At 37.0% G+C, this 26,493-nt stretch overlaps 1 protein-coding gene across 2 annotated transcripts in view; it reads left to right on the top strand.

Annotated features, from left to right (window-relative positions):
- Positions 1–26,493, top strand: part of RAB10 (RAB10, member RAS oncogene family) — an 81,751-nt gene that overhangs the window by 30,979 nt on the left and 24,279 nt on the right. For both annotated transcript variants that reach the window (XM_087437039.1, XM_004418267.2), the window contains one exon: positions 21,580–21,640. In XM_087437039.1, the coding sequence (XP_087293165.1) occupies positions 21,580–21,640 (61 nt within the window). The remainder of the gene's footprint in view (positions 1–21,579; positions 21,641–26,493) is intronic.

Raw genomic sequence — 26,493 nt, 5'->3', positions numbered from 1 at the left:
AGTTGCTGTATGTGGGACGCGGCCTCAGCATGGCCCGAGAAGCAGTGCGTCGGTGCGCGCCCGGGATCCGAACCCGGGCCGCCAGCAGCGGAGCGTGCGCACTTAACCGCTAAGCCACGGGGCCGGCCCTGCTCAAATAATTTTGATGGTAACAGTCTTGTTTTGGGGGCACTGTACTTCTCTGTGTGTCAGTCTTAGACATATCCTTACTCTGCATTGTCTGTCACATTGACAGTGTAATGGAGGCATAGCTACAAGTGTTATACTAGAGCTCTTCGGTTTTAGGGATTAGGCTCCTTGGACTGGAAGTTATGCATCTTTGGCTTTATCGCAGGAGTTGGCCATCTTGGCCTCAAGTTTCTGTTTTTTCTGGGGTAGGCTTCCTGGCTTTTTTACAAAGAGTAGAGGACTTGCTTTTGGCTCTTCTGGGAAGTTCTCAAATTAGAGCTTGCTCTAGACTGATAGGCTGGAGAACTCAGGAGGAAATGGTGAGAAAGACGAGATTAAATCAAGAAGTTGTGATTTGAGCAAAAACAGTATTAAATCTGGTTTTATCTGTTTTTTTTACTTGTTTAAAACAGGTAAGTTTTCACAGTCACTTAATAAAGTGACTGTACATCTTTTTGAACCTCAAGGATTTTTTTTCTTCTTGGAATTGCTTTTTGTTTGTTTCATAATACTTAATATAGTTTAGGAAAAATTTTAGAGTACTTCTACTTTCTTCACAGTGTTGTGAAGAGGGCAAGGTAGAAAACTATTATCATTTCACAGGTGAGGAAGCAAAGTTTAATGACCTGTCCTTGATAGTATGTCAAATATATCAGAGCCAGGTCTTAAACATGGTGATGGGAAGCTTTGGAATTAGAAACATTTGGGTTTGTTTTTTGGCTCCACCTGATTTCCTCATCTGTTTAAAAAAACGTCTTTCAAGATTATTGCAAGGAGCAAATGAAATACATAATGGAAGCATCCATCACATTGTATGGCATGTAAATTCTCAACAAATGTTAGTGTACCTCTGTGGTTCTCAAAATTTGGATCTCCACAGACCCCACCTGGGGATCTTTCTTGACCAGTGAAGGTCAAAACTGTTTTCATACTAATTCTAAGATATTTGCCATTTTTCACCATGTTGACACTTAAACTGATGGGGCAGAAGCAATGGTGTGTAAGATTACTGGCTTTAGCATGAATTAAGACAATGGCACTAAGCTGGACAAGTTAGTCATTGTATTCTTCATCACCATGGACTCACAGGAAAAAAATTAATTTCACATAAGAATGTCCTTGATGAAGCAGAAAAAAATTTTAATTTTATTAAATTTTTTTTTTTTTTTTTTGCTGAGGAAGATTAGCCCTGAGCTAACATCTGGGCCCATCTTCCGCTATTTTATATGTGGGACACCTACCACAGCATGGCTTGATAAGTGGTGCGTAGGTCTGCACCTGGGATCTGAACCCACAAACCCCAGGCCACCGAAGTGGAGCACACAAACTTAACCACTATGCCACCGGTTGGCCCCTAATTTTATTCAATTTTGACCCTTGAGCACACATATTTTTTCTGTGGGACAGAATGAGAAGTAAAATACTTCTGCCTCATTCTGAGATGATGGTGCTTGTCTCAAGGTTGTGAAATTGTTTGAATTGGCCACCTTTTTCACGGAACACCATTTATCCTGGAAAGAACAACTGACACACTATTCAAGCTTGAATGTTTGGCAGACACTTTCTCAGATGAATGAAGTGATAGTATTTGTTGCCAGTGGTATGATTCATACTTTTAAATGAAAACTAGAATTTTGGAAAACTTGTGTCTGCCTTCATGCGCTTGACAGCCTTCCAATACTTAAGAGATTCTCCTGATGAGGTCCATGGTGCTGTTAACAAATAGGATGTTTTTCATATTGTGTAATGAGATGTGTCAACATTTGGAAAAACTGTGTAGCTTAGTGAACCAGTATTTTCCAAATGACCAATACATTATGTTATAAAATCATGTGTGGATAGAAAGATTAACTCAAAGTATAAAGTAACTGGTGGATTTAATGTAATAGAATATGAAAAGTTAATTGATGTGGTTTCAGATTTCACATTGCAACCAATCCTTAAAATTCAACACTCGTTGAATTTTGTAGTGTCAAAGAAGAATATTTAGAGTTCTCTGAATAGACTTTTAAAATACTCCTTTGTTTTCCAACTACATATCTGTATGTAACTAGACTTTATTCGTATACTTTATATTCTTCGTATATGTCAACCAAAATAGCATACTGCAACAGATGGAATGCAGAAGCAGGTGTATGAGAGTCTAATTGCTGTCTATTAAAATTACAAAACTATAAAATCACAGCACTCTTCTAAGTTTATTTTTGGTTTGGAAAATATAGTTACTTTTCATAAAAATGTTATTTATGGATTGATTCTTGTTTTAAAATATATTAATAAATATTTAAAAATTTTTCTTAGTTTTAATTTCTAATATGGTAAATATAAATGGACATAACCCACATAAACAAAAACTTGTTGGAATCCTCAGTAATTTTAGGAGTGTAAAGGGGTCCTCAGAACAAAAATTTGAGAACCAGCGGTGTACCTCTTTCATTGCTTTTCTGGTCCCTACTAAGTTTATAATCTAGTAGGAGAGACCGACACAAAATGAAAGTGAAATGATAGGGTAATATTTGAAATAATGTTAGTGAGAAAAGTCACTTAAAGGGAATCCATTCAAAACAAACAAATTTTCCTAGTAAATAATGGAAAACAAACAGAAATATTGAGAACTTGTTGAGAAATGAAATAAACTTACTAAAGCAAGTTTGTTTTATCTTGTATTTCACAAAATTTAGATTATAATTTTAATTCTTGGTTACTCTTTAGCACTGAGAGAAAGAATCTAGTGTTGGAAGGGTTAGCATACTTTTTCTGACAAAATTGTATAAGATCCTTTCATCTTTTGACTTTTCACTATGAACGTAAAGAGTCATTAAAAATATACTTAGAAGTCTTATCTTTTCTTCAAGGGACTGTCTTAATCCTTTGTTCATATAATTGTAATTTTAAGCCCACTTGTGCTGTCATCCTTGTCTCTTTCTATTCATCTGTTAACTATCTGTTCCTCGATTGTCAGTGGCTTAGCAGTTCTCCCCTATGATTTTTCACTGCATCTTTTATAGGATTTGCAGTCTCACTTTGTAGTTAAGTTTATACTGTGTTATTGGAACATCTGGTAAGAGACGTACCAGCAGTGTCCATGTGATAGGTGAAGGTTAGATGCTAGTAAGTTGTCTATTTATTAGTATTTTCATGTTGTTAAAACTTTTGCTGCTTCTTGTGACCATGTGACTTGAAGTCTTCTAGATAAGGAAGACTTCTGTAGGGGTGCTATGGTATCACTGAGCAGAAGCATGTAACCTAATGTGGCATGGGCGTGTTGAGTGTTGCAGGAAGTAAACGACAAATGAGGATACTCCTTTCAGGCTATCTGGAGTTAATGCTTTCTATATTGTTATTGCAGTTGTTTGATTTAGGAATAGAGTTAATTTCAAAGGTTTATAAGTAGAATGCTTTGTTTTTAGCAGTCTAGGACCTCTCGGAAAAACAATTCCTTATTTGTTCTAGGTCTGCAATGAAAGATAACCAGGATAACCAGTTAATAGGAGATTGGTATAAACCAACATGAGTTAGAAATGGGCCTGAACTTAGATTTGTGCCTTCCCTTATCATTCTGTAGCACAAAGAATAGAAGGAGAAAGAGCATTTGGTGAAATTTTGGAATGGAGAGATTGAGAGTTGAGTGACTGAATCAATTATTGGATTTTTAAACTAATTCCAGAAGCTATAAACTGGAATACTTTATTTCTAGTCTGTAGTAATTGGTTTTTTGGGTTTTTTTGGTGGGGAAGATTGGCCCTGTGCTAACATCTGCTGCCAATCTTCCTCTTTTTGCTTGAGGAAGATTGTCCCTGAGCTAACATCTATGCCAGGATTCCTCTATTTTGTATGTGGGACGCCTGATGGCTTGATGAGTGGTGCGCAGGTCCGCGCCTGGGATCAGAACCCGTGAACCCCAGGCTGGCCCCTGTAGTAATCTTTTGGTAGTGTAAGTAAGGAATCTTGTATTGGAGACAGAAAACTAGGTTTGTTAACAATAAATTTAAAAAAAAATAGTCAAATGACCTCATCTCTTGGCCTTTGTTTCCTATCTATAATAAAAATAATAGTCTAACACTTAGGCTAACTACATGCCAGGAACTGTACTAAGTGGTTTATATAGATTGTCTTTGTAGTTCCTGTTTCAGTGCGGCTTGAGAGATGGTTTGTGGAGTTCTACGTATGGAGAAATAGCAATGTACCAGCAGTAAGGCCTTTGGGAGAGAATAAAGCAACATTTCTTTAAGAGATTTGGAAGAAAAGTGATTTAAATGATAAGCAGAATAACTTGCATATTACTTTGGGGCTTTAGAAGGGAACAATAAAGTGAAAGGTTGTGGTAGCATTCGTGGTGTTTTACTGGATCCTGAGGACTCCCTGTCCCTTCTTTTAAATCTTTTTCATTTTTTTCTTTCTCATCTGACATGTGTGGATATAGCCTAAGATTGATCTTGTAAAGGAGGGAGAACTTTTTGCTCTGATTTCTTGTATGGGCATTCTAATAGTTAAGACCATGGACTTTAGAGTCAAACTGATGAAGTTAAAATGCCAGTCCTGCCACTTAGGAGCTGTGTGCCCTGGGGTAAATTACTTGTCCTCCTTGTGTTTTCGTTTTTCTCATCCACAAAACCTTACTACTATGAGAATTAAATGAGTTAATGTTTGTAAAATGCTTGGAACATGACTGGCACGTAGTAAGCACTATATAAATGTTTGTTAAAGAAAACAAAAACAGTAACAAACGCCAGGGACCTCTGGGAGGGGATAAGAAGTCGAGGGGGAAAAGCAGAGGTTCTTCTCCCATATTTGTTGGGAGTAGAGACTGAGATTAATTCGGAGCTCTCCAAGAGACAGGCCTGTTTCTGAATGTTGGAGCAGCTAGATGCTGCAGCAGTATGCAAGTACAGGCTTCCTGGAAAGTAGAAGAAAAAAGATGCCAAGATGAGATAATTGAAGGTAGAATGTGGGTAGGGAATTGGAGAACATCATGCTCAAATTTTATTAGTACCTCCCCTTTTCCCACATCAGACATTCTTAGCAAGCCATTGTCCCCTAAATTCTTCAGTGCCAAAAGTAGAACTGTCCTTCATTTTCCAGTAGGGAAAACAGTCCTCATCTCTCCTCCGTTAAGTCGTTTATTGCCTGGTACCATTTGAAGATCCTTCCTACCTACCTCCTCCCACTTCTCTGTTGGAATGAAATGGTTTTGGGCTTGGGCTTTGGCTTTGGCAGGCGTGTCATGAGTGGATCAGCACAGAGTTAACTTGTTTAAGCAGATGTTTTGTCTCTCTGGTAAATAAACTCGAAAGAGGTTGCTTGAAAGGTGTTTTTGTTTTTTTTTCTTTTTTAAGACAAAAGAGAAGGAAAACATGAGACAAAACCTGAGCTGAAAGCTAGAGGGGAGGAGGCAGTAAATGTTTGGGGAAGTCAAGTAAATTAGCAGGATTTTAAAGTGGCTGTGTTTTACCTAATACAGCGTAAACAAATGCCATTGCAGAGTATTTTTCTTTTCTTTTTTTTTGTAAGAAAGACTGGCCCTGAGCTAACATCCGATGCCAATCCTCTTCTTTTTGGTGAGGAAGATTGGCCCTGGGCTAACATCCGTGCCCATCTTCCTCTACTTTATATGGGACACCGCCACAGCATGGCTTGACAAGCGGTGTGTTGATGCACGCCTGGGACCTGAACCTGCAAACGCTGGGCCCCAGCAGCGAAGCGTGCACTTAACCGCTGCACCACTGGGCTGGCCCCCTGCAGAGTATTTTTCTGATGTAAAATTATCATGACCAAATGACAGATTGTCATGATATTATGTGGAGAGTAAGCATTATGCATTAATAAATTTGAAATAGTTAATCAAGGCCTAGATTCTGAAGATTTGGTGGCCTTTAGAGATAGTATATAAACTCATAACAATTTAGGAAAACTTTTAATATGTGAAAAGTTGTAAATTTCCATAAAAGGAGAAGGGGCGTAGAAAACAAAGAGTTAGGAGATAAATGAGCAAGTTCTGGGAAAATTGAGAAGAAAAGTTGCTGATCTGAGAGTCATGCTGCTGCCTGGGATACAGTTTGGGCTGGATCAAGGAGGCTAGCTATCAGGAGAATAAGATAAGGACAGGCCAAAAAGAGGATAGACAGTTTGACTCTGTAGTGGCAAAGTATTGGACTGGGAGAAGGCTGAAATTGAGTAGAGTAGTATTCAGAACTATTTTAATAGCTTAATTGAGGGCTTTTTGTGTACCGTCCTCAGCTTTCTACACTTGGTCTCATTTAATCCCCACAACATATTGGAGGTGGAAATTATAATTCCTACTGTAGATGGGGGGAACAGAAGTCTAGAGTAAAGTTAAAATTTCGCGCAGTGTAACACAGCTAGTATGTGGCAGAGCCAGAGACCATGTTTGTCTGTATCCTCTTAATCACTGTGCTCCATACTGCCTTTCATAATCCTAAAGTGAATTCACTGTCAACACTATACTTGTATATACTTATTGGTGTGTAGTTTGTAACATATCAGATCATCAAAATATGGAGTAGCTTTGTAGGCATCAAGATAGTTATTTGAGGCAGGGTTACTCTTGATGCTGTGGTGCCAAATAAGAATATGAAAAGATACTGCCATGTTCTGGAGAACACCACTTTCTGGAAGGTGCCCCCAAAGTTTTGGATAGTGGAAGTGACAGGAAAAGCTGCAGAATGGTCTTGCATCACAGAATCTACTTGCTCAGTTCTTTGACATGAAAAAGTTTCTCCTTCCTTTTTTAGAAAAGTGTCAAAGGAGCGTATAAAGAGAGCTCAGGAATATAGGAAATGGAGGAAATTCATAGAGACTCAGAGAATTAACTATGCATGCCGGATTTAAAACTACCTCTGGAAGTATATGACTCCAATGAAATAAATCTTATGACTTCTGTGAAACAAAGCAAAACTATTAATTTCTACTACACTAATGTTGAATTCAAAATAATTAAGTGTGACCGTGTTTTACTTTTTCAGAAGTTTTGATTTTTCTGAAATCTTGTGAGATACAAATAAAATTGGTTGTATTTTTTTCATTTTCACCAAATTGGGTAGGTGGGAAAAGGCAGATGCCAAGTAAATACTTAAAATGCTACATGGATATTACAAATACAGGTGTGAAAGGAAATTTTAAATTTTCAAATAAGAACATTTAACCTACTCTGGCAGGGTGAGAAGAGGCATCACATCTTTTGTGCATAGAGAAACATGTTAATTTTCTGTTTTTTGTCATATTGCGTCTCTTGCTTTTATATTATTGTCTTATTAACTGGTATTGTGGAATTCATCAGATTTCCCAGCTGTCTTCTCTAACTATATTACTTCTGAGAATCTTAATGACCTTATGAATTAGAGGAATCTCTAAAATTAGTGTATAACAATTAAGACTTTATTCATCCTGACTTTTACCTATAGATTCAGCAGTTCTTGAACTTTGTTATATAGTACTGTGTAATGTCAGCTTCTTTTGTTTACTTGGATGAAATTATTTTTTGTTAGAATTGCTTTCGTTGTCGTTTGTAATGTAATTTAATGTACAGGTACTTGAAAATAGAATAGCTACTTTGCTTTTTAAAAGTCTGCAAGTGGGATACAACAGCAATATACAGAAATTAAATGTCTTTCTATGCACTAGCAGTGAAAATCCAAAAATGAAATTGAGAAAATAATTCCATTTACAATAACATCAAAAAGAATCAGTATTTAGGAATAAATTTAACAAAAGAAGTGCAAGACTTGTATACTGAAAACACTGTTGAAAGAGATAAAAGATCTAAGTAAATGGAAAGATGGCAATACTATCCAAATTGATCTATAGATTCAATGCAATTCCTATCAGAGTGCTAGCTGGCTTGTTTGCAGAAGTTGACAGGTGGCTCCTAAGATTCATATGGAAATGCAGAGGACCCAGAATAGCCAAAATAATCTTGAAAAAGAAGCACGAAGTTGGAAGAGACACTACCTGATTTCAAAACTTAGGGCAAAGCTACAGTAATCAAGACAGTGTGGTACTAGTATAAAGACAGACATACAGGTCAGTGGAATAGAATTGAGAGTCCAGAAATAAACCCTTACTTTCTGGTCAGTTGGTTTTTGATAATTAAATATGAAGCACCCTAAAATACTTTCCTTTCTTATTTATCCTTCTGTCTCTATCCTCTCAACTTCCTTCCATTACTTAAATCAACAGATATTTATTGCTGAGTACATAGGACTAGGGTTGGGATTTCTGAGGTGATATTTATTCACATGCATCTGACCTAACAGAGCTGGCTTGTGCTCTAAGGACTAGTAACCTAGGAGAATGCCAGTTTTTAACAACAGTTAGAGAATAGTGAATATTTATATAGATGAAATATATGTATTTATAATTCAGTATCAGTATTGTTGCTGGTGGCTAGATCTGAGATAGTAAAAGAAAATAATTGGCTTTTTAGTAATTATATAATGAAAGAAAACTAATTAGGAAATCAAGTACAAAATCCAGATTACTTGGGCTTTGTTTCTTCAGTCTGTAGTATCAAACTGCCAGTATATCATGATGAAGATAAGTGAGAAATATTATCTGCCACATGTGGAGAAAGAATAATAGCTGGATTGTTTAAGGAAGACTTCCTTAGTTCAAATACTTTAATTCCAGCCATAACAAGTTTTCAGTAAATAAAAATTGGCCCTAAAACTTTGAAAGAGTGATAGTGTAGTACACCAATACTATAAATCACATCCTCTGGGACAGTAGAAGGCGGGGGAACTGAGGCAGAGGCTATGAACTCCCTGAAATTCTAGTCCATGTTTTGTATGTGTATGCATTGATGTAAGGGCATGGGCAAAGGATCCATGATTTTCATGAGGTTCTCAAATGTTTTGGAACATATTCCAAGAAAGATTGTGGGTTGCTTAACCTTTAAAAGACAATAAAGCTGTTGAGAACTTCCACTGCTGGAAACTACAAAGTTAACTGGTACCAGACTAGCCTTCTGGCCATAAACAGCTAGGAAACTGGACAAAACATATGAAACAACTGTTTTTAGATATTTAGTAACAGGCAGGACGGCAGTCTCTGAGAGAAGGAACAAATAAATTGAGCCCTGTGATCTCCCTGGCTTTCTGTCTGAGAACAGATTCCAGTGCAAGATCTAAACAGAGTAAGGCAGTCTTGTTGGGCCAAGGAGATAGATATAGGGATATAGAGAGACTGGGGAGGCTGGAATTTGCAGGGTTGATTACCATAGAAGATGGAGTAATGTAGACAGTAAGATCCAGAAATCTGCAGAGGAGTCCCTTTGAGTCTTTAGCTGGGTACTAAGTTGGGTGGGCTTCCATGGGCTGGGCAAAGACAACTGCCAGAGAGCTGGTAGAAGTATTGGAACTTACAGTGGGTTGGGAGACATTCTAGTTCTGACCAGCCGGAGTGCAGAGACCTTGTTGAATATCAGGGCCATTTGGGAGAGACCCCAGAAACGGCACTCCTTAGGAGTAGGGCTAAAGTAATCTAGAGAAAAGGCAACTCTAGCCCCACCTTACAACTGTGCTGAACAACAGGTCTCAAAAGGATTAAGCTGATTCTCAACTAATCTAGCTGCTCACCTGAACAAAACTCAACATTTAAAAAATCCATATGTTAACAAAATATACAAAATGTTCAGCATCTAATCCAAAATTACTAGACATACGAAGAAATAGGAAATATAACCCTTAACCGGGAGACAAAGCAGTTGATAGAAACAGATCCAGAAATGACAGAGATGATGGATTTAGAAGACAGAGATATATTGAAGCATTTAAAGGAAAGCATGAACATGAGAGAAATGTAAGATGTAAAGAAGACCCATTGGAACTTCTAGAACTGAAAAATATAGTATCTGAAATGAAAAATTCAGCTGATGGGCTTAACAGCAGATTAGACACTGCAGATAAAAAGATCAGTGATAAGGTAATAGAAACTAGGCAGAATGAAGCACAGGGAGAAAAAGGCTAGGGAAAGAGAAAGAGAGCCTCAGTGATGTGTGGGACATGATCAAGTAGTCTAATATACATGCATTTGGAGTCCAGGATGGGAAGTGTGGGGAGGGGGCTGCAGTTGCAGAAGTATTTGAAGAAATGACTGAAAATTTTCCAATTATGATGAAAGCTATAAACCCATGGACCTAATGAACCTAGGTAGGATAAATACAAAGAAAATCACACTGAGGCACATCCTAATCCAGTTGCTGAAAACCAGTTGTAAAGAGATATCTTAAAAAGCAGGAGGGAAAAGAGACCACTTTATATATACAGAGGGACAAAGATAGGAACAACTGTTGACTTGTCATCAGAAACAATGTAAGCCAACACATGAACCTAACTCTATCACAAATGAATAATATAACCACAATGAGAAGGAAGAAAAGAATAATCAAATTAATTTTAGAAAACAGTATTTTGACTAGATACTCTAAGACTAAAGGTAAAAAGAACTGGGGCTGGCCCTGCGTGTAGTGGTTAAGTGCACATGCTCTGCTGCTGGTGGCCCAGGTTTGGATCCCGGACACGCACCAACACACTGCTTGTCAGGCCATGCTGTGGTGGCGTCCCCTATAAAGTGGAGAAAGATGGGCAGGATGTTAGCTCAGGGCCAGTCTTCCACAGCAAAAAGAGGAGGATTGGCATGGATGTTAGCTCAGGGCTGATCTCCCTCATATAAAAAAAAGAACTGTATACAAGTATTCTAGTTAGTAAATCTGGTTTCTCATAAAGGTATGGGTTAGCAGGTGTGAAACTACTTTATGTTTATACTAGGATTGAACATATAAGTAAATATATTTTAGATAATGAGAGCCAAATTTCTAGTTGTTAAAAAAAGAGATTACAAGAAAGGAAAGGAAGATGACTAGGGTGAACTCTGTGATGTTGGATTGGAATCAGAGGTATCAGTATAAACTCATGATTTTACATATTGTACATATAGATAGACAGTTATGGAGACGTAGATGTGTGTACATGCGTAGGTTAGTAGACGTAATTGTATTTCCTCTCTTTGTCCTCTGGGAAAGCCTAGAAGCAATGACATTCCAGTAGCAATGAGCGTACGTAGTGCCCAGATCTTGGACTCTACATACAGTTCTTCAATAAAAGGAACAAGGGCTCTTTTAAGAACTGGTTGATTCCAGAGCTGGGGTAGGGGAAATACAAGATGATCCAGGAATATCTCTGATGCCAAAAAAGTGCTCAGAAAAGGATGGGACATGTCAAAAGGACGTAGGAGCCAACCTGAAAGAGCTTCTAATGGCCAAAGCTGGAATGAAATAATTACGGTATTACATTATAACCAATAGAATAAAATATCCATGAGCCCATATTGGTAAAAATTAAAAATTGAATAAATGAATGGGTAGAAGGGACAAATCATAAAAGAATTCCAATTAATAAGTGTAAAGCAATGACTGAATTGGTTTAGGCAAATACTATGGTAATAATTGTCACGGGCACAATCCAGTGATGGAAGGTAAAATCAGTGGGTGAAGGTATATGAGAAATGTGATATTTGCATAGTCCCAAAGTATTTTCTCCAAGAATTTTATTAATTACAAATGGAAAAACAGTAAATTTACAGTGGAGGGAAACTCTGTAGATAGCACTTTAACCAAGTTATCAAGGTTAATATCAAAGTAATATCGCATGGTTAATCTCAAGGATAATATCAACAGAATATGTGTGAATAATGCTTATTTATAATATATACTTCCTGATATAAAGAACTAAGAAAGGCAAAACATTACATCTGTGGTGTTCTGTGGTATTCTTGCCGAAAAATGCAAAACCTTACTCTACTTTGAGAAAATATCAGACAAACCTAAATTGAGGGAGATTCTATAAAACACCTGACCAATATTCTTCAAAAATATCAAGGTCACAAAAGACAAGAAACGACTGAGTAACTGTCACAGATTGGAGGAGACTTAAGGAGACATGACAACTAAATGCAATGTGGGAACCTGGATTGGATCCTGGAATAGATAAAGACATTAGTGAAAAAACTGGATTAGGTTTGTATTTAATTGTATTGTACCAGTGTTACTTTCTTGTTTCTGATAAGTGTACTATGGTGATGTAAGTGTTAACATTAGGAGAAGCCGTATGAAAGGTATATGTGAACTCTGCTAGTTTTGCAACTTTTCTGTAGAATCATTAAAAAAAAACAAGTTTCTTAAATCTACATTTCTCCCAAAGGGAGAGGGGGAAACAAAAAGAAACAATGCAGGCCAGAAGACAATGGCATAACATATTTAAAGTTCTGAAAGGAAGAAACTATCAATTTAGAATTCAATCCTAACAAAAATATCTTTCAAAAGTGAAGGCAAAATAAAGACATTTTTCAGACAGACAAAAACAGAATTTCTTGTCGGCATCTTGTGCTATTAAAAATGTTAAAGGAAGTTTTTCAGCCTGAAGAAAATCATTCCAGGTGGAAACTCAGATCTACACAAAGGAATGAGGAGGATAAGAAATGGTAAATATGTGGGGAAATATAAAATACTTTTTTCTCAATTTTAATTAATATCAAAGACAATCAACTGTTTGAAGCAAACTTTTTTTTTTTTGGCTGAGGAAGATTCACTCTGAGCTAACATCTGTTGCCAGTCTTCCTCTTTTTGTATGTGAGCCGCTGCCAAAGCATGGCCACTGATGAGTGGTGTAGGTACGTGCCCAGGAACCAAACCCAGGCCAGTGAAGCAGAGCATGCTGAACTTAACCACTAGGCCACTGGGGCTGGCCCCCCAAATTTTAATGTTTTATAGGATTTATAATATTTAGAAGTAAAACGTAGAAGTAAAAAATATAAAGTATACTGCTGTAAGGTTCTTATATTAATGTGAGAAGTGGTATAATACTGTTTGAAGGTAGCCTGTGCTAAGTTAAAGGTATATATTATAAATTGTAGTGTAACCACTAAAAAAAAAATTAGGTATAGCTAATAAGCCGCTAATCATAAAAAAGCTCACGTGGCTGTATTAATATTAGACAAAGGAGATTTCAGAGCAAAGGATGTATTTCCAGTAATAGAGTCTTTTCAGTCAATTTATCATATTTATATACCTAAGAACAGAGTTTCAAAATACAAAAACTGACAGAATTAGGAGAAATAGACAATCTGCAATTATATAGTTGGATGTTTCAATATTTCTCTTTAGTAATTGATAGAATAAGTAGACAATTTATGTTAAAGAAATTGAATCTTGATTTGAATTTTTCTGAAAGAAACCTCAAGGCCCAGATGGCTTCACTGGTAAATTTTATCAGACATTTAAGGAAGAAAATACCCATCTTAAACTATTTCAGTAAATAGAGGAGGAGGGCACACTGTCAGATCATTTATGAGACTAGCCTTATCTTGGATACTAAAACCAGACAAAGATATAACTTATCCCTAATGAACATGGTATGTCCTTCATGAACATGTACGTAAGAATCCTTATCTAAATAATTGCAAATCAGTTCCAAGAACTTATAAAAGAATAATACGTCATGACCAAGTGGGCTTTATTTCAGGAATCCAAGGTTTGTTTCACATTCAAAATCAATTTTAATTAGCTGCCTTAATGGAATAAAGAAGAAAAATCATGATCATCTTAATAGGTATAGAAAAAGCATCTGACAAAATGCAACCTCATTTTGCATCATGATAGCTCAGCAAACTAGGAATAGAAAGACATTTCCTCAACCTGCTAAATGATGTACAGTTAACATGATACTTTAATGGTGAAGCTTTCAGTCTAAGCTTTCTCTCTTAAGGATCAAGTACAAAACAACACTGTATTAGAGGTCTTAGCTAGTACGATAAGGCAGGAGAAATAAGTCATAGAGGTTCAAAAGGAAGATGGTATAAAAGTGCCTTTCTACAGACTACCTGATTATATACATAGAAAACCCTAAGCAACCGCCCCCCCAAAGAGCAACTAGAATTAGTAAGGGAATGTAGCAAGGTTGCAGGATACAAGGTCAATATACAAATATAAATTGTATTCTCTACTTAGCTACAAACAATTGGAAAATGAAACTTTTAAAAAGTATCATTTACAATAGCATCCAAAAAATGAAAATGAAATAGGGATAAATTTAACAAAATAATTTCAAGATCTATGCACTGAAAACTATAAAATACTACTGAGAGAACTTAAAGGAGACCCAAATAAAGAGAGAACTCTACCAAGTTCATAGAGTAGAAGGCTCCTATCACTGTACTCAAAACTACATATGTTTCTTGAACATGCCAAGCGTATGTCCACCTCACACCCTTTGTACTTGCTGTTTCCTCTGCCTGGAACACTCTCCCCAGATAGTCACGTAGCTAATTCCCAGACCTCCTTGAGGTCTTTGCTCAAAGGTCTTTGTTTTTTTTGTGAGGAAGACCGGCCCTGAGCTAACATCTGCCAATCCTCCTCTTTTTGCTGAGGAAGACTGGCCCTGGGCTAACATCCATGCCCATTTTCCTCCACTTTATATGGGACGCTGTCACAGCATGGCTTGCCAAGCGGTGCATTGGTGTGTGCTCGGGATCCAAACTGGGGAACCCCGGGCTGCTGCAGCGGAGGGCGCACACTTAACCGCTTGCACCACTGGGCCGGCCCCTCAAACGTCTTTTAATGAGGCGTTTCCATATAAAGTAGCTCTCCCTCCCATTCTTGTTTATAGCATTTAATTAAAAAATTATTTAATTGATCACATTAAAGATTTTATTTTATTTTTTTGTCTCCCCTCTCTGGAATGGAAATGCCCTCAACAGAAAAACATTGTCTACATTATTCAGTGCTAAGTATATAGTAAGTATGGCCTATTCTGCTGGAATGCACATTGCTATAATGTGAAATAGCTCATAGAATACATATATAGACATTACATTGCACTAGAAAGGCCTGCATTTTTTCTGTATTACATCTTAGGATGTACTTGGAAAAAGTTGAATTGAGCTTTGGTTCTATCAACAGTTTTTCAATTCCCAGGGAGTTCTCCTAGCTCATGCATTTCAAAAATTAAAATCAATGGAGTTATGGCATGCAACAAAAGAAAAAATAGATAACTTACTTGGACTTCATCAAAATTAAAAACTTTTGTGCATCACAGGAAATTAAAGTGAAAAGACAGCCCACAGAATGGTGGAAATATTTGCAAATAATATATCTGATATATGTGTCTGATATTCAGAACATAAAAAGAACTCTTACAACTCAGCAACAAAAAGACAACTTGATTAAAAACTAGGCAAAAGACTTGGATAGACATTTCTCCAAAGAAGATATTCAAATGGTGAACAAGCACATGAATTAATGCTCAACAGCATTAGTCATTAGGGAAATGCAGATCAAAACCAAGATGAGGTACCACTTCATACCCACCCACTAGGATAGCTTAAAATTAAAAAAAGGAAAATAATAAGCGTCAATGAGGATGTAGAAAAATGGAACCCTCATACATTGCTAGTGGTAATGTAAAATGGTGCAGCTGCTGTGGAAAACAGTGGTTCCTCAAAAAGTTAAACATAAAATTACCACATGACCCAGCAATTCCGCTCCTTGTATATATATCCAAAAGAATTGAAGACAGATACTCAAATAAATACATGAACATGCATGTTCAAAGCAACACTATTCACAAAAGCCAAAAGGTGGAAACAGCTGAAATGTCCACCAACAGATGAGTGGATAAACAAAATTATGGTGTGTATACATAAGATACAATATTATTCAGTCATAAAAAGGAATTAAGTACTGATATATGCTACAGTGTGGATGGATCTTGAAAACATTATGCTAAGTAAAAGAAGCCAGACACAAAAGATCACATGTTGTATGCTTCTATTTATATGAAATATCCAGAATAGGGCCAGCCCCGTGGCTTAGTGGTTAAGTGTGCGCGCTCCGCTACTGGCGGCCCGCGCGCACTGATGCACCGCTTCTCCGGCCATGTTGAGGCTGCGTCCCACATACAGCAACTAGAAGGATGTGCAACTATGACATACAACTATCTACTGGGGCTTTGGGGGTGGGGGGAGGAGGCAATAGATGTTAGCTCAGAGCCGATCTTCCTCAACAAAAAGGGGAGGATTAGCATGGATGTTAGTTCAGGGCTGATCTTCCTCACACACACACACAAAAATATCCAGAATAGGTAAATCTATAGAGACAGAAATGCAGACTGGTGGTTTCCAGGGAGTCACAGGAGGGGATAATGGAAAGCAGCTAACTGCTTAATGGGTATGGAATTTCCTTTTGAGGTGATGAAAACGTTTTGGAACTGGATAGAGGTGATGGTTGCACGACGTTGGGAATGTACTGAATTTTGTTCACTTTAAAATGGTAAATTTTATATTATGTGAACTTTACCTCAATAGAAAATAAGTAAGTAAAAATGGAGTTGTTGAACTTAATGTACGTTAAGAGCGTGCATGATCTGAAGTCAAACAGACATGGATTTGAGTCCTAGTTCTGTCATCTGTTAACTCTGACTTTGAGTAAATTTTCTCTTCTATAAAATAGGCATGTTAGTACTTTCTCAGAGGATTTTTATGAATGTTAAAGGGGATATATGAAATGCTTACAACACTTAGTAATTATTCGGTAAATATTGGTGTTACTGATTTTTTTGCTGCTGCTATTGGTTTTTATTTTATCGTTTGTAGAATGGAAATAGTATAGGCTAGGGAGTTAATCCATGCAAAGGGTTTAACAGTGTCAGGCACATTGTAAATTCTCAGTGTTTACTAAGCTATTACTACTATAAGAAAAAATCTTTAGAGGGAACTTTTGTGCATTCTGTATTTTCACATCTGCATCTAAATAAACTAATGTCCATATTGGAAAATGGCGTTTTCAAAATTTGTACTGTTAATGACAGAGCTAGGAGTAGAGCCTGTTCTCTTAAATTCCAGACTAAACTACATTAAAAGGATTGTAGGTATGTGATTCTTATTTCCTTTCCTGATGTGGTGAAAATGCATGATTTTTACTTGTTAAAAAACATAGGTATTGATCATTTAGCTATAAGTTGTTTAACTTTGGTTGCCTGGAGTTTATTATATAGATCGTTTCTGCCTGTGTTATTTACTACGTATTGATGTGTCATCGGAAGCCAAGCTTTGGAAAACTATAGTGGCTAGAAGTTGCAGTTACTCCTCTTGCCACTGGATGGTGCTTCTTCCACATCATTAAGGCAAATGATTTGGCTGATATTGTTTCTCACTTTGCTGAGCAGCTGAAAATTGATAAATGAGTGAGACTGTGGTAAATTGAAATACTTTTTTGAGCTGGGTCCCAGGAATCTGTAAAATGTGGGGATTTCCTTTAGTGTGTTTTTATATAAGCAAAAGCTGAAAAAGATCACTGGTTGGATCAAACCCTATGATTGCTCTAGTCCGTGGTCATTTAGCAAATGATAGTGTGGCAGGAGAACCTGATGTTCCTCCTGGCAGGATCTTAAAGGGTGATAGGTTTTCCTAGCTTCTCTTGGCAGCTGAGCTATTGATTTTGCTCTACTCCCTAAATTTTATCAAAAATTTTTCTACTCTATCTTGAGTATGAGTTTTTCCATATTTAGGTATATGTTTGGGGGTGTGGAAAGTACATGCTGGAGCAACAAAGGTATTTTTTGGAAACTGCACAGCTGTAAAAGTTGTGTTTGAATATGACTACAGGAGGAAGACTGGAGGGAATGAGACTGCAGGGGTGGCTTGGAGCCGTGCTAGAAATATGATGATCAAGTTGAACTGTTTAAGTAGTGGAGAAAGCATATATTTGTAAACATACCTCCTCCTCTATTAACCTAATTTTTATTTCTATTAATGTAATAGGTACAGAATTTTACAAGTCAGATAGTACTTCAAGGCCTATGACAACAACAGCAGCAGCAGCAACAAATCCTTGCCCCATGCTCACCTGTGTGTTGTTACTTTTCCCAAACATTTTTGGCTTTTTCTTCTGTTATTCGACCCCATATTCCCTACTCATATGCTTTTAACTTTAAAAAAAACTAATTTTAGGGCTGGCCCCATGGCTTAGCGGTTAAGTGCGCGTGCTCCGCTGCTGGCGGCCCGGGTTCGAATCCCGGGCGCGTACCGACTCACTGCTTCTCCGGCCATGCTAGGGCCGTGTCCCACATACAGCAAGACATGCAGCTATGACATACAACTATCTACTGGGGCTTTGGGGGAAAAAATAAAAAAATAAAATAAAATAATTAAATAAAAAAAGCTAATTTTAGAAAATCTCTCATTGTTATGGAAAGTGAAAATTGAATACTCTTGTTCCTGGTGCCTCTCCCTTCATCTTCTCAAATAGTTAAAGCACGTGTTTTTGTTAACTGTTAATCCAAGTAGTGTACTATAATTGCATTTCATTTCTTGGACAAGTTTTTGTTTTTGCTGTAGTTTACAGTTCCTTCATTATTAGATTTGCTGAGATTCAAGGCACTTATCCATACTTTATCCCAAACTCTACAACAGAATTGCCAAACCCTCTGAATTCTGCTTTTCGTACAAATTCCATTAATACCATTTCTTCCCCTTACCCTGTTAGGAGGCATACCTCTTGGAACTTTCTTCTCGTTTTATTCTGTCCCATTCTTTTCTGTCCTCATTTTCCGTGAACTGGTTGCTCTCTAGGCCAATTCAAACTGCCCTTTACCTCACTCTTTGCTTTCTTTCTTTTCTTCCTATTCTTGGTAAAGCAGTCTCTCCTAATAGGTGTCTTAGAAAAGATGCGTGGGAGCTGCATATTTTGAGATCTTGCATGTCTGGAAATGCCTTTATTTTACTCTCTCATTTGATTTTGGCTGGATATAGGTTGAAAATATTTTTTAAAGATGTTATCTTTTTGTAGTATTTTGGATTCTAGTGTTGCTATTGAGAAGTCTGAGAAGTTCAGAGTTGTCATTCTTGATTGTTTAATATGGCCTAGTTTGTTTCTGTGTGAGCTTTTATAACACTGTCTTTATTCCTGGTGTCCTGAAATTTCACGAGGATATTACTTGGTATAGATCTCATTTTATTTATTATGCTAGGCACTTAACTTGGTGGGTCTTTCAGTCTAAAATAGATCCCTTTCGTTCTGTTAAGTTTTCTTGCAAAATTTTTAAATTATTATTTTCTATATGTCATTTTTTCTTTTCTTTCTTGAACTTCTATTAGTTAGATGTCAGACCTGGTTTGATTTTAGACTAACTTGTCTTATCTCACATATATTCCATTCTTTGTCCTTGCGTTTTATTTTCTGAGAGATCTCAATTTTCTCTTACAGCTTTTCTGTTGACTATATTATTTCTGCCTTGTTTTTTTTTTAACTTCCAGGAGTTTTCTGATTCAGGTTTCTTTTTCTTCCTTCCTTCTGTCCTCCCCCCCACCCCTTGTTTTTTTTTTCCATCTTGTTCTGAGAAGATAAAGGAACTATCTCTTTTCCTCTGCGTTGCCCCTGTTTTCTTCAGGTTCTCTTTTTTTGTTTGTTTTTGCTTGTCTATTTTGGTATCTCTTTGGAACCTTTGTCCTTCATGGTTTGGCCTGAGAGGCTCTAAAAAGCTGATTGGAAGCTAAGTGGACAAGTGTGGAGCTTGTCAAGTAGTGAGTTTCACCTTTAGGGTGACGTTATCTGTATATCTTTTTTTCAGGGACCCTTTTACTTTCTCTAGAAAACATCACTTATCTGTTTATTCAACAAATATTTTTTGAATGTCTGCTTATATCTCAGGCATAGCTCTAGGTGATGGGAATTTAACTGAATTAAATAGATAAAAATCCCTACCCTTGTGGATCTTAAATCTATTTTGGCAAAGGGAGACAGACAATAAATAACAGGAGAGGGATAGGGAGTACTAACAGACAATGGACACGGGGTGAATGACATGGGGAAACACTGTAGCTTAGGATAGGGTAGTAGCTAGGGAAAGGAGCCAGGATGGACGATAAGAGTATTCCAGGTTGGGAGAACAGTATATGCAAAGGCCTTGAGGTGGGAATCTGCCTGACCTGTGGGTGGAACAACAAGGAAACCAATACAGTTAGCTAGATCAGAATAAAATGATATAAGAAATGATGAGGGTCAGGGTGGAAAGGAGGAGGTAGGCAGAATGTATAGGGCCTTATGGACTATTTTAAGGACTTGTGCTTTTAGTTTTTGTGAAAGATGGGATTTGGAGATAGCCAGTAAGCAGTTGGGTATATTAAGTCTGGAGTTCAGGGGAGAGGTCTGGGCTATGATGTAAATTTGAGAGTTATCAGTGTGTGTGTGGAATTTAAAGCCATGAAATTAGGGGGAATCACCATGGGAAAGAGTGAAGATAGAAAAGAGAAGTTCACTGCAACTTTTAGAAAAGGTCAGAGAGATGAGGAGAAACCAGTAAGGTAGACTGGAGAGTGGCCAGAAAGGTGGGAGGGAATGCCAGGAGAGTTTTTGTGCAGAAAAGAATGAAGAACTGCTTTGGCTTCTGTTAATTAGTTTGAGGATACACAACATAAGATTGAGAGGGAAACTCAAAGAGTCTAGGATGAGATTTCTATCTTGAACAATTAGGTTGGTGGCCTAAAACAGCCCAAATTGTTAGAAGTTCTCCAGTTGTACCTGGTTTCTATCCCAAAGGGTTTAGAACTTTCAGACTGTGTCCTAATTTCACCTCTCTTCAGGAAAGTTTTCTGAAATAGTATTGGTTGCCAGGTTTGTCATTGAGATTAATTAACAAATTGTATGCCTAAGTGAAATTGTTAGTCTTGTTCAGAGTTGGTCTTGACAACCAGCTCATTTTAGAAAGATTTTCTCAGTAATTCCTAGAGAAACAAAAAGATGGGCTGTAGACACAGTCTGAGGTTTATAAATGCCAGGCAAATGGCCCTTTTTTTCTTTTGATTGGGTATGGGAAACTTAATGGGGCCAAGCTGAAGATTTTGGTTGGTTAAGGAGCAGACAGATCCTGGAGCATCTACAGTACTTTTGCTTCATGTATTTTGAAGCTCTGTTGTTAGATGCATAAACATTTAGTATTTTTATGCCTTCTTAATGAATTGACCCCTTTATCGTTATGAAATGACCCTCATTATCCCTTGTAGTATTCTTTTGTTCTGTAAGCCAGTGAAGGTTATATATTTTTTCCTACTAGGAAACATCTTTTTATTCTTTTGCATTACAATATTAGGTATTTTAAAATTTACTTTTTTATTTCCTAATTGTAAAACCTCACTCTTTCTATATAACTATTCTACCATCTTGGATTTTATATGTATTATTACTCAGGTTTACAATTGGATACATTTGCTCAGAATTGCATACTTAGTGAATATCCACAGCTAAACAAACACAAATTTTGAAAGTGTGTTTTTACTCCAATTAGTTTTAGTATAGCCAAGTTTAGACTCATAGATACAATTTACTTTTCTTTTTCTATGTTATAGGAATAGACTTTAAGATCAAAACAGTTGAATTACAAGGAAAGAAGATCAAGCTACAGATATGGTAAGTGATGCTAATTTACTCACTTTATATAGTAGAATGCCAAGTTCCTGAAGGTTTGGTAGTGAAATCCCTCCTTGTTACCTGTTTAGATTCTGTGAGACTTCCCTTTGTAAAGCCAGCAATCAGGTGACTTCCTTTCGGTGAAGTAAAAAAATTGTTGCCATGGACTTTGGAGTCCATGAGATCTGGCTGAGTGTTTTACTTTGTTCACTTACTGTATGAACTTGGGCAAGTTACATACTCGCTTTGAGGCTCTTATGCCTTCATAATGTAAAATGGAAATAATGCCACCTATCTCAAAAGATTGTTAGAGGGGTTACATGAAATAATCTATGTAAAGCCTTTAGCACAATATTTTGTTCACAAACATTCAATATAAAAAAATGAATTAATATAATCCTTTTGTTGCTTTGAGAGTTTTAGCTAAAATATTTATTTTCTTTAATGTGTTTATAACTTTTTATAGGCATTATTATTTTTATTAGTTTGTATAGGGTTTGCCTCATAGAAGTACAATAAAATTCTTTAAATTTGTACTCAAGTGTGAATCATAGACTTTAAAATTATCATAGCAATATTTTTAGTGAATATTAAGTGTTTTGCATATATGTATTAACCTATTAAATACTCACATGACCCTGTGAGATATGTGTTATTCCTTTTTTAACAGCCTTATTGAGATATAACTGACATACAGTAAACTGTACATATTTAACATGTACAGTTTGGTAAGTTTTGACATTTGTATAAATCTGTGAAACCATCACCACAATCAAGATGATGGACATATCCATCACCTCAAAAGTTTCCTCAAGCCTCCTTAATAAAATCTCTCCTTCCTCCTTCTCCCTGGTCAGGCCCAGGCAACCACTCTTGTGCTTTCTGTCACCATAGACTAGTTTTCGATTTCTAGTACTACTTGTAAATGCAATCATCTAGCGTGTTCTTTTTTTTGTCTTTTGGGTGTGTGCGTCGAGGGTCTAGCTTCTTGCACTCATGTAATTATTTTGAAAATTTTCAATAATTTTATGTGTATCAATAAGTTGATTACTTTCTATTGCTGAGTAGTGTTCCATTGTTAAGATATGTCACAACTTATTCACCGTAAAGCTGCTACAAATCTTTGTATAGGCATATGTTTTCTTTTCTCTTGGAGTATCCCTATTTTACAGATAATGAAATGGAGGCATTTTGAAGTAATTTAAACAAGGTCTTATAGCATGTAAATGGTGGAGCTGGGATGCATTACATGCTCAGATGTAGGGTTGAGAGTGGCATTCTTAACTGCTATACTGCCTCCTATAAATAGCGCAGTTTGTCAATTGATTTTGCTGCTCTTTCCAGTTACTATCTTTTTTTTTTGTCTTCATTGCCAGTCAACAGTTGTGTTAAATTTGAATTCATGTTATCTTGGGTTTTACTGTAATAGGACCTATCATAGAATGGTTATGAGGATGAGTGATACATGTAAAGCACTTAGAGCTGTGTCTGATGCATAATTAATGTTCAATAAGTCATATCTGTTATTATTTGGGGATCTCCCATTATGAAGACAGAACCCTAAGAATAACAAAATTTTATTTTAGGATATGAGCAGAGGAGGAAGTTAGCAAAGGAGATTGCAAAGCCGTACTAGGAGAGTTAGAAGGAGAATTAGGAGAGAACAATGAATTCAAAAGACAGTTTCAAAAGATTAAAATATTCCCTTTTAGAGGAAGCTGATAATCAGAAGAAGCTGATATGTTTTACCAGAATGTCTTCATTACCTGACCATGTAATAGAAGTATAATCTTTATAACGTCTTTAAAATTGAATACAATTTAAATGAAATTTAGACATTTTAAAGCATTTCCTAAGTTTAATGATTCTCTTTGAAGCACAGTACACTTGATAATCATTGATTTTGCCCTACTTAAACGGGAAAATAACTCAGCAAATGGACAATGCCTCATATTCTGTTTCTTTATAATTAAAGCTGATCTCAAAGGAAAGGATGTCAATTATTTATTCTGAATTGCACCCAGCTCCCCTCTCCTTTAAAAATTTTTTTTTTTAGCCCCACGCCTTATCCTGATCTTGGCCCTACATGGTGGTCTGTGTTCTAATCCCCTCCTAAGCTCTGCCATACTGATTGGCTCTCTTCTCAACTGCATCCCCTCTCTACACACTTTAAGCCAATAATTTTCAAATGTTTTTTGACAGTAAGAGGTACATTTTACATTGTGACTCAATATACATGTACATGTGTACATGAATGTGTGTATAATGAAAACAAAAGCACACAAAACAGTATTTTTTCAGGTATATTTTTCTTTATATAATTGATAAAACCTTTGCCATACTAAATTTGTCCTCTTCCTCCTCCTATACACTGTCTTCCACAAACTTTACCTTCTTCTGTTCCTTGACTTTGTGGCTTTAAACTTTTTCCCGCTCCTCTTATCATTTTAGTCTGTAGTTTGTAGAAGTAAACAGTAACAACTAACACTTGTTTTAAAAACAGAGCCTTCCTCAGAAGATAACTCGTTTGGAACAGTAAGTCCTCAAGATTAATCTAGAAAAGATTAATGGCTTTCAGTATTAATCTAGAAAAGATTTCTGCTGTATCTATAAAACTCAAGTATAGCACAGAAGTGATAACATTTCTAATTTAAAGTTGTTTAATTTTTAGACAGTTTTTTGTGTGTTTGTGTGTGTGTGAGGAAGATCAGCGCTGAGCTAACTTCCAATGCCAATCCTCCTCTCTTTTTGCCGAGGAAGGTTGACCCTGGGCTAACATCTATGCCTATCTTCCTCTACTTTATATGGGATGCTGCCACAGCATGGCTTGACAAGCAGTGCATTGGTGCGCACCTGGGATCCGAACCTGCAAACCCTGGGCTGCCAAAGTGGGGCGTGCGCACCTAACCGCTATGCCACCAGGCTGGCCCCTAGATAATTTTAATAGGACCTCTCTCAAGTAAAACACTTCAGAAGGAAAATTTGATTTAGTCTAGGTTTTCATGTATACAACTGACTGCTTTTAATTTGAAATAATTCATTTTCCTATAAAGATTAATTATAAGTGGTTAAAAGTTGTGATTAATAGTTTTTAATAGGTTAGCATGATGCCAACTGATTTTGTTTCTTTACTTGAGTTGATGTGGTAACATTCTAGGGAGAAAGAAGCCGTGTAGCTCCAGGTGGTGAGATCTGGGATTGCCACAGTAATTCACAAAGGCTTTTAGCATGAAAAACCCATTACTCGTAATTTATGGTCTATCCTCAACTTTAATGCTTTGCTTCCAATAGCTGCTAAAAAGCACGGTGATTTTTATCTCTCTCTAGTTTGAGTGAATAGATTCAGATTCTTGTTTCAACATGAAAAATTCCTGTTCTGTGGTTGAATATTAGTTTTGGAAACTTTTCTTCAGTCTGTGCTAAAGCTCTGTCTTATTTTTCTTTACTCAAGTGATCTTCACTTCTTGCTTTCTTTCCAGGAATCTTTTAGTCTATCTGTTGCATAAGGGTGGAGATGGGTCTCCCCCTGGCTGAGAGACATATGTGTAGGCCTAAAATGAGCTTGTTTGGCTGGTAAGGAAGCAGCTGTGGCTTTTTAAATCCCAAATCTCTAGAAAGTTACCATCACAGTATCTTTTGCTACCTGAATTTTCCATAGAGTAGCGGGTCCTGCCTGGAAAACAGCCATAGTGAGTGAGTTCAAGTCTGCCCTTTTTTGTTGTTTGTTTTTGTTTTTTTTTTTAAGGGGAGGGTGTCAGAAATGTTGTACAAGCAGCAAATTGAACATCAGCGCAGTCACTAGAAACCAGTAGTGTCACACTGTAGAAGGGTTAACCATTTACCTACGTAAGGTGCCAGATACTTGGGAGTCATCTTTGATTCTTCCCATTCCCTTAACCCCAACATCCAATTTAGCAAGCCCTGTTGATTCTATCTCCAAAGTATGTCTACAATCCATATACAATTCACCATCTCCATTGTTACCCTCCTAGTCCAAGCCACCATTACCTCTTATTTGGACTATTGCAGTAGGCTCTTGATATCCTAACAGGTCCTTACTTCCCCTTTTGCCTTCTTCCAGTACTTTTTCCATGTAACAGCCAGAGTAACCTTTTTCAAATATAAATCTGATCATGGTTGTCTTTCTTTTCCCTGTTTATAACTGTTTTGACTTTACATTGCATTTCAAATGAAAATCCAAATTCCAAATCCAGATTCCTTACCACAGCTTACAGAGTAAACCCCTGCCTACCTTTCTGACCTCATTTTTGTGCTCCCTTGTGTATATAGTGTCTACCCGCAGCTGATCTCCTTTCAATTCCATGAACGTGGCAAACTCTTTTCCAATTTAGGAACTTTGTAAATGCCCTGTAGACCTCTCCCAATCCCTCCCCCCATGCTGCCTTCCCGCCCCCCCCCCCACACACACACACACATTGTAGCCAGACTGAGCATTCTGAAGTACCACTCAATTCCAGAGGCTTTCCATTTCAACAGAAATAAAATTTGAAAACTCCAAGTTCTGGTTACTGTCCCTTCTGACTTCATCTCTCACCAGCTTTGTTCCAGCCACTATGGCCATTTTTCCCTCCCTTGAGTGTGCCAAGCGTGTTCCCATCTCAGGGCCTTGTACTTCAACTATTCCTTCTGCTTGGAATGCTTTCCATCAGACCTTTGCCTTGCTGCCTTCCCTCATTCACATCTCAGTTCATTGTTATCCTCTAAGAGAGGCCTTGCGTGATGACAAGCTAAAGCAGTCCAGTCCTCAGGCACTATGACATTTATCCTAGTTTATCTTTGTCATAGTATTTTTTAGTATCTAAACTTACCATATTTTTAAAATGTGTTCATTA

The sequence above is a fragment of the Ceratotherium simum genome, chromosome 11, assembly GCF_057802395.1.
Source record: "Ceratotherium simum simum isolate JZ-2026a chromosome 11, ASM5780239v1, whole genome shotgun sequence".
NCBI classification, from domain to species: domain Eukaryota; kingdom Metazoa; phylum Chordata; class Mammalia; order Perissodactyla; family Rhinocerotidae; genus Ceratotherium; species Ceratotherium simum.
The sequence above is the reverse complement of the archived record's forward strand: the minus strand, read 5'-3'. Positions and strand labels throughout refer to the sequence as shown.